Source organism: Oncorhynchus masou, chromosome 16, assembly GCF_036934945.1.
Source record: "Oncorhynchus masou masou isolate Uvic2021 chromosome 16, UVic_Omas_1.1, whole genome shotgun sequence".
In the NCBI taxonomy this organism is placed as follows: domain Eukaryota; kingdom Metazoa; phylum Chordata; class Actinopteri; order Salmoniformes; family Salmonidae; genus Oncorhynchus; species Oncorhynchus masou.
In genome coordinates this window covers 4,500,188-4,514,247 of record NC_088227.1, presented here as the reverse complement: position 1 = coordinate 4,514,247, position 14,060 = coordinate 4,500,188, and the positions used below count along the sequence as shown (strand labels likewise).

General features: G+C 43.0%; 1 protein-coding gene across 1 annotated transcript in view; it reads right to left on the bottom strand.

The window, feature by feature from the left end:
• Nucleotides 1–14,060, bottom strand: part of LOC135557362 (hippocalcin-like protein 1) — a 23,072-nt gene extending 9,012 nt beyond the window's left edge. The window contains exons 1-3 of the mRNA XM_064990574.1: nt 13,902–14,060; nt 6,173–6,764; nt 2,317–2,422 (exon numbers count right to left, since the gene is read on the bottom strand). Coding sequence (XP_064846646.1) covers nt 2,317–2,422; nt 6,173–6,550 — 484 coding nt within the window. The 5' untranslated portion in view covers nt 6,551–6,764; nt 13,902–14,060. The remainder of the gene's footprint in view (nt 1–2,316; nt 2,423–6,172; nt 6,765–13,901) is intronic.

Genomic DNA, 14,060 nt, shown 5'->3' with positions numbered 1-14,060 from the left:
TACCACCGAAGGTGGCGCCCCTTCCTGCTCGGGTGGCGCTCGGCGGTCGTCGTCGCCGGTCTATTAGCTGCCACCGATCCCTTTTTCCTTTTCATTTGTTTTTGTCTAATTGTTTTCACCTGTTGATTGTTGGGGTTTTGGGATGGGTGTTATGTTATGTAAGTTCGTTTTGCCCGCTGGTGTTTGTGCGGGCTTGTTGGTTGTTACATTTGATGTATCATGTTTTGGTTTTGAGTTTCTCGCTGTCCAGTGTGTGTCTAGGTTTTGGGTTGGTTTAGCGCCAGTGTTTTGGGTTTTTCACTGTCCAGTGTGTGTCTAGGTTTTTGGTTGGTTTAGCGCCAGTGTTTTGGGTTTTTCGCTGTCCAGTGTGCGTCTAGGTTTTTGGTTGGTTTAGCGCCAGTGTTTTGGGTTTTTCGCTGTCCAGTGTGTGTCTAGGTTTTGGGTTGGTTTAGCGCCAGTGTTTTGGGTTTTTCGCTGTCCAGTGTGCGTCTAGGTTTTTGGTTGGTTTAGCGCCAGTGTTTTGGGTTTTTCGCTGTCCAGTGTGTGTCTAGGTTTTGGGTTGGTTTAGCTCCAGTGTTTTGGGTTTTTCGCTGTTCAGTGTGCGTCTAGGTTTTTGGTTGGTTTAGCGCCAGTGTTTTGGGTTTTTCGCTGTCCAGTGTGTGTCTAGGTTTTGGGTTGGTTTAGCTCCAGTGTTTTGGGTTTTTCGCTGTTCAGTGTGCGTCTAGGTTTTTGGTTGGTTTAGCGCCAGTGTTTTGGGTTTTTCACTGTCCAGTGTGTGTCTAGGTTTTTGGTTGGTTTAGCGCCAGTGTTTTGGGTTTTTCACTGTCCAGTGTGTGTCTAGGTTTTTGGTTGGTTTAGCGCCAGTGTTTTGTGTTTTTCGCTGTCCAGTGTGCGTCTAGGTTTTGGGTTGGTTTAGCGCCAGTGTTTTGGGTTTTTCGCTGTCCAGTGTGCGTCTAGGTTTTTGGTTGGTTTAGCGCCAGTGTTTTGGGTTTTTCGCTGTCCAGTGTGTGTCTAGGTTTTGGGTTGGTTTAGCTCCAGTGTTTTGGGTTTTTCGCTGTTCAGTGTGCGTCTAGGTTTTTGGTTGGTTTAGCGCCAGTGTTTTGGGTTTTTCGCTGTCCAGTGTGTGTCTAGGTTTTGGGTTGGTTTAGCTCCAGTGTTTTGGGTTTTTCGCTGTTCAGTGTGCGTCTAGGTTTTTGGTTGGTTTAGCGCCAGTGTTTTGGGTTTTTCGCTGTCCAGTGTGTGTCTAGGTTTTGGGTTGGTTTAGCTCCAGTGTTTTGGGTTTTTCGCTGTCCAGTGTGCGTCTAGGTTTTGGGTTGGTTTAGCGCCAGTGTTTTGGGCATTCACCCATGTTTTGGACCTGTTACGATTTGAAGGACATTAAAGCGTTTTCCCGTTCATTTCGCTCTCTGCATCTCTCTGCATCTGACTCTTCGCTCATTCACCCGTCGTTACAGCAACTAGCTACTGTTGCAATCAAGTAAACTTGCTAGCTACTTCAGTGGATGTTGAACACATTTCTACCTGCAAATGAACACATTTCTAGTGGGAAATGTGTTAAATTATAGCCTGATATGAAAGATAATCAACCCGGGCCTCTTGATGTTCTCTGGAAAATAATGCAGCTCTGTGGAAGGTAAGCCCCTTGTTGATTCTCCCTTACATAATGCTACAATCACAACATTAGGAAAGGATTCCTGAAATATACATAAACGTGTTCTAGCGACACTGTTTAAAATAAATAATAATAATAAATAAAACAAGCTCAAACTGGGAAACATCGTTTTGAATGATCATCCAACTCACCATTCCAAGGGCCCTGTTTCCTAAAAGCATCTTAAGTTCATTGTTAACTATAAGTTCATCGTTAACTATAAGATTATTTTGGGAAACCAGGCCCTGGTTGTAAACTGTGCTTTGTTTGTCATGTCATAGCAATTGTGTGTCATTTTACAATGACATATATAACTGCTAAGTTATGTTTGTTATGGGGAAGGGATATAATGGTTTAACTATTTCCAGGTAACAACCATGGGCTGGTTGGGATATTTAAAGGGATAAAACAGTAGAACTAAAGAGAAACAGGTAATGTTGCATTTTCCAGCACTGTTCATCGTTATTACATAGAACTACCATCTCTGTTTCCAGGTAACAACCATGGGCTGGTTGGGATGTCAGGAAGGAGGATTGGTTGAAACAACATGGTAACTACTAGTGGTAATTACATAGTTCCTACCTGGTTATTACCATGCTGGAATGTAAATCATTCATGTCACTATAAAAGGTCGAATTAGAGGTTGAAAAACAAACAAGACTCACCATCATTGTCTACATCCATCTGTCTGAAGATCTTATCTGTCCGTTTCTCCGGCGTCGACTCATCTTCTGGCATCTTCATCACTGAGGACACCATCTTGTAAATCGCCTGCAGAAGGAAGAACAATTGACCTTGGGTAAGAGAGTTGCACAAAGCTCATAAGGTTTTAGAAACAACATTCTTGAATGTGTATACAGTCTACCACTAATGACCATTAAAAAACAAAGTAACTTCCAAATAGTGCCTTTAACAAATAATACAATATTCTCTGTCAGAATGGAACTATTCAACTAGTTACCCTATGCAGTCAGGTTACCACCTGGAAAATTCATCACGGTTCTCTGGCTTTATAAAAAATCAAGGTATTTGAGCCTAACACCAATGAGACAGGAACTGAAATTTCCATCTCTAACTATAACATTTTCAGACAAGATAAAACTGCCAAAGGGGGCGGAGTTGCAATCTACTACAGAAATAGCCTGCAGAGTTCTGTCATACTATCCAGGTCTGTGCCCAAACAATTCGATCTTCTACTTATAAAAATCCACATTTCCAGAAACAAGTCTCTCACTGTTGCCGCTTGTTATAGACCACCTTCTGCCCCCAGCTGTGCCCTGGACACCATATATGAATTGATTTCCCCCCATCTATCTCCAGAGCTCGTACTGTTAGGTGACATAAACTGGGACATGCTTAACACCCCGGCCGCCTTACAATCTAAACTAGATGCCCTCAATCTCACACAAATGATCAATGAACCTACCAGATACAACCCCAAATCCGTAAACACGGGCACCCTCATAGATATCATCCTGACCAACCTGCCCTCCAAATACACCTCTGCTGTCTTCAACCAGGATCTCAGCGATCACTGCCTCATTGCGTGCTTCTGTAATGGGTCTGTGGTCCAACGACCACCCCTCATCACTGTCAAACGCTCCCTAAAACACTTCAGCGAGCAGGCCTTTCTAATCAACCTGGCCTGGGTATCCTGGAAGGATATTAACCTCATTCCGTCAGTAGAGGATGCCTGGTTATTCTTTAAAAGTGCTTTCCTCACCATCTTAAATAAGCATGCCCCGTTCAGAAAATGTAGAACCGGGAACAGATATAGCCCTTGGTTCACTCCAGACCTGACTGCCCTTGACCAGCACAAAACATCATGTGGCGTACTGCATTAGCATCGAATAGCTCCCGCGATATGCAACTTTTCAGGGAAGTTAGGAACCAATATACACAGGCAGTGTACATTTTTTTTCAAACAGAAATTTGCATCCTGTAGCACAAACTCCAAAAAGTTCGGCGACACTGTAAAGTCCATGGAGAATAAGAACTGAGGCTAGGAAACACTGTCACCACCGATAAATCCACCATAATTGAGAATTTCAATAAGCATTTTTCTACGGCTGGCCATGCTTTCCACCTGGCTACCAGTACCCTGGTCAACAGCACTGCACCCCTCACAGCAACTGGCCCAAGCCTCCCCATTTCTCCTTCACCCAAATCCAGATAGCTGATGTTCTGAAAGAGCTACAAAATCTGGACCCCTGCAAATCAGCTGGGCTAAACAATCTGGACCCTCTCTTTCTAAAATTATCCGCCGCAATTGTTGCAACCCCTATTACTGGCCTGTTCAACCTCTCTTTCGTATCGTCTGAGATCCCCAAAGATTGGAAAGCTGCCACGGTCATCCCCCTCTTCAAAGAGGGAGACACTCTAGACCCAAACTGTTACAGACCTATATCTATCCTACCCTTCCTTTCTAAGGTCTTCGAAAGCCAAGTTAACAAACAGATCACTGACCATTTCGAATCCCACCGTACCTTCTCCGCTATGCAATCTGGTTTCCGAGCTGGTCATGGGTGCACCTCAGCCACACTCAAGGTCCTAACGATATCATAACCGCCATCGATAAAAGACAATACTGTGCAGCCATATTCATCGACCTGGCCAAGGCTTTCGACTCGGTCAATCAGCACATTCTTATCGGCAGACTCAACAGCCTTGGTTTCTCAAATAACTGCCTCGCCTGGTTCACCAACTACTTCTCAGACAGAGTTCAGTGTGTCAAATCGGAGGGCCTGTTGTCCAGACCTCTGGCAGTCTCTATGGGGGTGCCACGGGGTTCAGTTCTCGGGCCGACTCTTATCTCTGTATGCATCAATGATGTCGCTCTTGCTGCTGGTGATTCTCTGATCCACCTCTACGCAGACGATACCATTCTGTATGCTTCTGGCCCTTCTTTGGACACTGTGTTAACTAAACTCCAGACGAGCTTCAATGCCATACAACTCTCTTTCTGTGGCCTCCAACTGCTCTTAAATGCAAGTAAAACTAAATGCATGCTCTTCAACCGATCGCTGCCCGCACCTGCCCGCCCGTCTATCATCACTACTCTGGAAGGTTCTGACTTAGAATATGTGGACAATTACAAATACCTAGTCATCTGGTTAGACTGTAAACTCTCCTTCCAGACTCACATGAAGGATCTCCAATCCAAAATTAAATCTAGAACGGCTTCATATTTCGCAACAAAGCATCCTTCACTCATGCTGCCAAACATACTCTCGTAAAACTGACCATCCAACATACTCAGCAAATAAGATGCAGTCTATCACAGTGCCATCCATTTCGTCACCAAGCCCCATATACTACCCACCACTGCAACCTGTATGCTCTCGTTGGCTGGCCCTCGCTTCATATTCGTCGCCAAACCCACTGGCTCCAGATCATCTATAAATATTTCCTAGGTAAAGCCCCGCCGTATCTCAGCTCACTGGTCACCATAGCAGAACCCACCCATAGCACGCGCTCCAGCAAGTATATTTCACTGATCACCCCCAAAGCCAAATCCTTGTTTGGCCACCTTTCCTTCCAGTTCTCTGCTACCAATGACTGGAATGAATTGCAAAAATAACTGAAGCTGGAGACTCATATCTCCCACACTAACTTCAGCATCAGCTGTCAGAGCAGCTCAGAGATCATTGCACCTGTACAAACTCATGTGTAAATAGCCCATCCAACTACCTCATCCCCATACTGTTATTTATTTTTTGCTCCTTTGCACCCCAGTATCTCTACTTGCACATTCATCTTCTGCACATCCATCGCTAAATGTATATTATTTCGCCACTATGGCCTATTTATTGCCTTACCTCCCTAATCTTACTTCATGTGCACACACTGTATATAGAATTTTCTATTGTGTTATAGTCTATACGTTTGTTTATTCCATGTGTAACTCTGTGTTGGTGTTTGTATCGCATTGCGTTGCTTTATCTTGGACAGGTCGCAGTTGTAAATGATACTTGTTCTCAACTGGCCTACCTGGTTAACTAAAGGTGAAATGAAAATACATAAAAAAATGGTCTGAGGACATTAACAAGAGAATTTGTTCACTTGTGTCACCACCACACACAATCGCCTGAGTCAACACTGATACGGGACATGCTGCTCTGGCCACAGTGGGTGGGGGGGGGGGGGGAGCAAATATGAAACAAAAATAGAATGAGTTGCAGCCAATGTCCATGGTGAAAATATGTTTACGCTATCATGGACGTGAGTAATAAAGAACGTATCATTCATTAGATTAAACACAAAGACGAGTAAAAAAGAAGACGCTGAAGTGAGCAGAAAACATATCGGAGGGTGTTCTGACTAAATCCACCTGTAAAATCCACCACAGGAAGTTAGCAAACACTTTTATCCCAAGCAACTTACAAAACTGTAAGCTATCCACAGTGAACATATTCATAGTATGTGGTCCATGCAGGAATCAAACCCTTAATGATACCTGCAGCGTGCTCAGTTTCTAATCCATTGAACCACCGGAACCAACTCATTCTCATCTCAACTCACCTGTACGATCTCCAGCATCTCAGCCCGGCTGATGTAGCCATTCCCATCCAGGTCATACATGCTGAAGGCCCAGCGCAGCTTCTGCTCCAGGCCGCCGCGCGATGTGACACTCAGCGCAATGATGAATTCCCGGAAGTCGATGGTGGCATCGCCGTTGGTGTCGAACGTCCGGAAGACGTGCTCAGCAAACTTGGAAGCGTCGCCATACGGGAAGAAGTTGGCGTAGATCTTCTTGAACTCTTCGACTGTCAGGTGGCCCGTTGGGCAGTCTTTGAGGAAGCCTCGGTACCACTCCTGGAGCTCATGGTCGGAAAACTCTGTGTTTTCGCGCAGGTCGTTCAGCACTTCAGGCCGCAGTTTGCTGTTCTGTTTCCCCATGACGGCCCACTGGAACGGGGTTTCAAACCTCAAGGGCCTTTTCTGGTTAAAGGAAGGTGAAATGAAATGTGGAGCTTCTCACAGTCAGCTCTGCTATTAGTCTTGGAGCCTTATCTCCACCACGCAGGACTGTAGGTCCCCTTCTGCTCTCCTTAAGATGTCTGTCTGCTGGCTGGCTTGCTGGCTGCTCAACCTGCGTCCTCTTCCTCTGTTCCTACAGGAGATAGAACACTCTTATTAGGAACATCAAGTGAAACACTCAAGTGATAAATTGGTTTAACCCACACCGCATCTGGATGTTGCATTACATTGTAACTCGAGAGGTAGAAGAACCACCTCAAATAGCCCAATGTTGATTCATATTGAATTATGGTTATTATAATGTTTGACTGTAGAGGCTTTAAACAGCATATGAGCAGCGGCAGAGTGATACTGATAAGATGACAACTGAGATGTTCTGAGTGCCACATGGGAGGGTGAGACCTGGTCTCCATGGACACCATTTACATCCCCTCGCAATGTGAGAATTTATTTATTGACCGTTCGCCAAGTGGTGGAGGGAGAGTGTCCGGGATCATTCCAGGCTTCAATACCTCAGTCTGTTGCCTCAAAAGGTCAGCACGGCACAAGAAGCTCAGGTTGTTACTTCAGAACTCAGGTAACCATTAGAAAATCCAGGCACCTAGGTTAGGATGCCACATGGGAGACAGTCACACACACAGGCATACGTTTTCAGCTGTACGTGTGTTAAATGTTACTGGAAAAGTAACACATAGGTGGAAAAACCATCATGCACACATTTAATGACACGTCATATAACACTTCCACTCCCTCTGCTTTACCCATAAAGGTTTTATTGGCCAGAGAGAGAAACGGTCACGTGACCCTGTTCTTGCTTTACCTCTCTTTCTCTCTCTCTCTCTCTCTGCTTGCCTTTTTTCTCTCTCTCTCTCCTCTCTGAGATTATTGGCCCAGGACAGATTATATCAGAGACTGGAGTGGAGGACAAAGGAGGACAGCAACTAATTGTTAGTTTGTGTCTGACTGTGCTCCAAGAGCTTTCTAGAAAGAGTCGAGTTCACACTCCGAATTCTTTAATGTGATTTCCTGCAGTTTCCTCGGTCTGACTTGCAATTACACAATGCAAGATGAGAGCTCTAAGGGGGAAAGCGGACTGGGAGTAGCCTACACTCCCTCTGACACACCAACACCACCCTTAGCTTGCTTTGCCAGGCTTACAGGAGTGCACAGCTGGGAATGAGACACCACACACAGCCACAAACACACACACGAGCACACGCCCATCCAGAACCCGACCACACCCCCTGGCCCAGAGCATAACAGGACCAGGATGCAACTGGCAGCACCTCCCCTGGACTGGGTCGCATGGTCACATGGACAGTTTTCCACTAAATCTCACTGTGGGGCCAGGACAGACATAAACACGGGCGTTGCTATTTATTCTCTCCCTGCACACAAACCCACAGAACGTCCAAAAAGGGGGGATATTCCCGGTGGCTGGTTTTTTGTTCTAATTTTAAAGTTGTGTAGAAGAACACTTAGTAGCCTACACTCCAAAAGATGGCGTTATACACTTATACACTTATTATACAGTTGTATGATAATGCATTCCATTTCTATTGCAAAGATAGCATGTAGTATTTTCAAAGATGGAGATTTGCTTGATAACAATGCAGGTTCACACACAGTGCAGGACAAAAGATAACCGCAAGGTTGATAATCATAGGTTTGTAAAAAGCAATGGGAGACAGGCGCAGAAATGCGTAATATTTTTTTTTACTGTACCCAAATGATGGTGTGCCATGTAAAGGCAAGGGGACGAAGACCAAACAAACACGTAACAAAAACACAGGGTAGTAACCCAAAACAAAAGAGCGACGAGTACCTTGAATAAATAATACACTCGCACGATGATTAACACACTGGACGAGACCCGTAATCATCTGCGCAATCCACAAGGGCACGAAAGCACAAAACACACAGCACAGGTACTCACACGCACCAACGGACATTGTAACAATAATCAACCCCCAATGGAAACCAAAGGGCATCCCCGTCTTTGTTAGAGAACTTGGGACTATAAGGTTCTATCTGTATTTTTGTTCTGTTAGACATAGCTTTATTCTATTCAATGTTCTCTATCTAAATATAGTAGGACTCCATTTCGTGCAGACGGTTTGTTGCGTTATCTGAGGTGAGATTATACTTTTCCACTCAATTCATTGTTTTTTTTTGGTTAGTGTGTGTTTTTATTTGCGGATAGAACCACACTTTGTATATGTTAGGGGGAAAAGAACAGGCCTTACTAAATTCACATATGACCGCCAATGAAATCCATTAGGCCTTTGTTTTGAGATTGTGAAACAGGTTATCCCTAATGAGCCTAGATTCCTTCCTCAGCCCTATGGGCCACGGTCAAAAGGAGTGCACTACATAGAGAATAGGGTGCCATTTGGGACACAGAAAACATCTGCTTATCCCCTCAGTTACACTGCAACAGTCTTTCCCTTGTCGGTCTGGCTCTGCCACTTACTGTAGTCTGAAGACGCCGCCCTGCCCCCATCCCTCTCAACTCTTCCCCAATAACTGTGGCTGTTATGGTTCCACTTTTTCCACTAGCTAATGAGAACATTTCACACAGCTTCCAGATTCCACACACTCACACGGCATGTGTTTCCCCTAAGGCCAACTGGGAGTCCTTGCCCTGTCCCACCTCTGACTCCCCTAAAGTTCCACTCGCAGGCAAACAAACATAGTTTTTCCCTTGGATGCCACCAACAATAGGATCACACAAGACAATCATTAGCCTTCATGTGTCCAGGCAGCCAGAGCTAATTTATCCATGCATCCAGGAAAACCCCATAAACCTAATTTGAGTTAAAAAGTGTGCATGTTTGCCTGTGTACGTGCGTGTGTCCGCATCCTCTCACACTGACAGGTATATGAAATATCATCATGTCCAGTAAATGATACATTAAACATGACTCTAGAAACCCCTAACCTCAGTATTGGCGATCGTTGCCTTAGAGCTTGCTATGCTAAACATATCCCCTGGCTACAGGTAGGCTTAGTGACATCATGACATGACAGTGTCAAAATATCCCCCCCCCCCCCCCCCCAACGTAAAGCACCATATTTCTCCAACTCAATTCAGCCAGATGACCAGTTAAAACAAACAGCCGGCTGCATACCCCCGGAATAGCATTGTTGTTAATGGCGCTCCATTTAATGATGTCTGTCAAGGGGGTCAACATGTACATCTCCTATCGCTGAATACTGCTGCTGAGATGGATTGAACTGAGAAAATATTTGGGCCGTCTGTATTTATGGTAGCGTCTTGATAGGAATGCAAAATGACGTAGTTTCATGTGATGTGCTTTGGGCAGAGAACCAAGCTTGAAATATTCTGAGTAACAGTCTCTAGCTAACATTCCATTTCAGCAATCTCAACGTTCAATATGCGCTGGATTTACAGTGGAGTTGCTGATTGGTTGTTGGAAATAACATTCATATTTTCCATGAAAACATGTGGAGCCTCAAAATTACTGCAATTGCTAAAAAGGTTGGAATTGCAGTATGTATTTACTTTGGACAGATTTGGTTTCATCTGGACAAACGAAAAATGGTTGCTTAGCATACAGAGTTAAAATATTTGCATAATCGTTGTGATTGGAGGATAGCTGTAAAGGTGATCGAATCAGGATCAAATCCTTGGTTCTCCTCGCGCTCATTAATTATATAATATTCATACTTAAAGATGGCAGATAGGCCAGTCTTTTTGGCAAATGGCATGAAGTACAGGGAGTGGATTAGCTAAAGAGACTAGTACACAGGCTAAACTTGACAGCCTTCTAGCATTGAAAAGCTCATTACTTTAGCGTGCTGTGAAGCCGACTGTGCTTCAATGATGTAGGACTAGGATTTTATTGGTAATGTGTAGGCTACTAGGGCCCGATTCCAACTTAGGAAATGACGGCTTTCTTACACAAACCTTTCCTACGCATTTCTCAGTGGTTGGTATTCAGACTTACCTCATTAACGTGCGTAACAGGCTTTGAGTGCACTGAATATATGTCATTCAATCGCTTAAAACCCTCCCACTTGCTGACCGACAGATTTTCTTGTGGAGTTTTCATTCAATAGGGTTTTCAGTATATTTATTGCCATCCCTTTAAATACAATGTACATTTAATTACAATTTTATTGACAGATTAGAATACATTGAGAGAACGGGTTCAGAAAATAGGGATCGATGAAAGAATGCCATCTATGCATCTTTTTCTCCATTTCAGCACCAACTGGTAGATTTAAAAAATACTCTGATCTTGTAGATTATTTAGGCAAGTTTTAGGGTTAGGAAAGTATATACTGTATGAATCATTAAAGATGCAGAAATCGCTCCCGCCATTTCCTGGTTGCTAAAATTCTAATAGTTTGCCTAATTTCAGTTTATGTGACAAATCAAGCAAGTATAGTGTTGACAATCATTGTACCATCTAAACCGCTGTGAAATATATTTTCCATAACCAAAAATATTTTATTTTTAGCTGTTTGAAGCTGGTGTACAAACCCGAAAGTAAAAGACACAAAAAGAACGGGAAGCATATAAATAGTGCACATATAACAAATCTACTGCTTCTTAGACTTGCTTTTGATGAGAATGACAGATCTATAAATCACATTTCTATGTGAATTTTGTCAGGTCGCCCAAAAAATTACACAATGCAGATTAAAAAAAAAGAAGTTTGGAGAGCCTTGACATGCAAAATATATGAATGAATAAATAAATACAGTGGTTTGATTCATCCTGAAATGTGTCATATTCAAGTTCAAGCCATGTAATATTTGAAGGTGGAAAAAAGTGTACAATAGAGGTTGAACAATAGTCCTATAAATCTAGCCTAATTCTCACTAATAATAGAACTGTGTGACAACGGTCCAGTCATCATGAACCGTGCACCAGACTCCAGGTTTAACCTGCCACGTGTGGTCTGAGTTCCATAATGATTCAAATAGGCTACTTATGCCAAATTATTGCACAACGTTAGCCTAAAATGATCCACTAATTCTAGCAACCCTGAGGAACAACTTGCATGGACGTGACAGAAGAAAGATGAACGGAACGTAATGGAAGGATGCAAATGGAAGAAAACTAATACTAAAGTGACAGTTATAAATGGATTTGGGTATTACTGGCAGTAGCTCCCGATAGTGGCAAATATTTAACATGATTGCTTTACAAATTGTAAAAGAAAATGGAGAAAAGCCCAGGCATTGGCTATAATGAAAACATTCTAAAGAGCTTACATCAACTCAGCAGGTTCAGCCATACATAAACCTAGAGCTTGGGTGTTCAAATTTCATCCATGCAAATTATGAGGGCACACAATTAAAATTAGGAAATAATGGCACAGCTATTTAGAACCTATTTCACTGTGGAGAAGGGGCCGCAATACATGTCATGTTGATATGATTTTCAGTTTGCTTCCATATGGCTGATTTCACATTCACCTCCAGTGATCATAAGGAAAAATAATATAAAACAATTGCTGTTTTTACAATCCCCTTCTCCAAAGGGATTACTTATTTTCCTAGCTCTTTTAAATAGCTCTTATCTATTTATAAATTGCACTGCATGGATAATGCTGTTATTTCTATCAGAAAGAATAAAGTCTTTTTCCACTTGGAACCGGCAGGTTCGCTCAACCTTATTCATGGTTTGCTCGCACATAAAGGTGGTGGAGTTATCAGGGAATTAAGTTTTGGTCAGAATAGACACCTCTCCACCACACCTTCATTTCTTAGAGCTCCATCCTGAATGAATAGCGGGGTGAATAGCATGCTATTCTAATGCTTAAGTTGTGGGTAAGAACGTGCCTAGAGAGAAAGGTGCATAAAAAGGAATAATGTTCAATTTACATGCACTTAACCAGGTCGGAATTGGGGCCTAATGAACTGGTAAATGGAGCAGGAGGATGGTGGCACCCTAATTGGGGAGGACGGGCTCGTGGTAATGGCTGGAGTGGAATTTGTGGAATGGTATGAAATACCTTAAACCCACTGTTTCCATGTGTTTAATGCTATTACTTTCCATTAGCTCCATTCTGGGCATTATTATGAACCCGTTCTCCCCATGGCAGCCTCCACTGATATGGTGGATTAACTTCAAAGTGACTTGGTCACATCTCTCCATCAAAGTTGACTGTGAAGAGACTTTTGAGAAAAACTAGGGAAGGAGGTGACCCAGTATTTGGTTGAGAAGGAGAAAAGGCATTTCCAAATCATTCTCACTTCCATCCGTGAGTGTGAGGTTTACTGAGGCAGTGTCAGAGAATCGGGAGTAGCCTATAGTCCCTTGACACACCCGTCTCCACGGAAACACCAGCAGTTCTAAGGCTGGTTTATGTAGGGTAAGAGGCAGTAACTACCCAACTGGAGCACAACTTCAACAGGGCACAGCGTTCAATTCACTGCAGACAGAAATGGAGAGTTTAGAACCGCATAGTAGTTAAGTGTGTTATTTCTATAAATTATACCTGTACTGTCTCCAAATAAATTATAGTGACTTGAAAAAAATACTGTCAGATATGACACAATGTGACAATATATGCTAGAATACGACATCTTCATCAGTGAAGTGGTAAAAAAACGTAGGTGGTTAAACTCTGATCACGGGTCGCGGATTTTAGAAAAAATCGCTCCCTATAGACCTCGTTTCAAAGCATTTTTCCCCAAAAGGTGGATAAATGGTAGGTCAAAAAAGTGTGTAAACTTCATTTACCCTCCACTACACCACTGACTTCATCCATAATCTTCCCACATTTTTGGATTTTACATCACTTTATAATTCCTGAAAAAACTATAACATACATTTTGACAATTGCCACAACAGATAATATGCCATTCTATTCTCCTGGCCCATAACCCCATATGAGATTCTCTCTGCTCCAGGCAAAAACACCACTGTGCCAAGATAAACTACATACGCATATCAGATACTGTTTCTCACCATGGCAAGAAAGTTTCAATTTTTTAAACTAGTCTGAAGGACGCGTAATTACGCACGTAAATGCATCGCCAAATTAGTCATCTGATTGAACCAACATCGAGTACATAAACCGACAAAAATAGATATCGAACTGTCAACAAATTCAAAGTTTTATACTTGGTCCTGGCTTTCGAAGTTGTATTATCCTTTGAAGACGGTTAGGGCTATCCAGTCCTGTCGTGTCCAAGATGCTGCTCAATACCGTTAACGTTTATTTTTAACGCTTCAATAGAAAACTCCATTTAAGCTATTGGCAAAAGTAAAGTAAGGTTACCCAATTACCTTGAGATGGTATAAGCAACCTTATACAACTATCTTTGAAGGAAGTTTTCAAATATATTCAGAGATAGGCATAAAATTCATCGTTCTTCATGCAGCGCAGTTTCATCATTTTACAGAGATTCGATTGCACGGCTGTTCGGCTTTCACCGGACTCGCCCA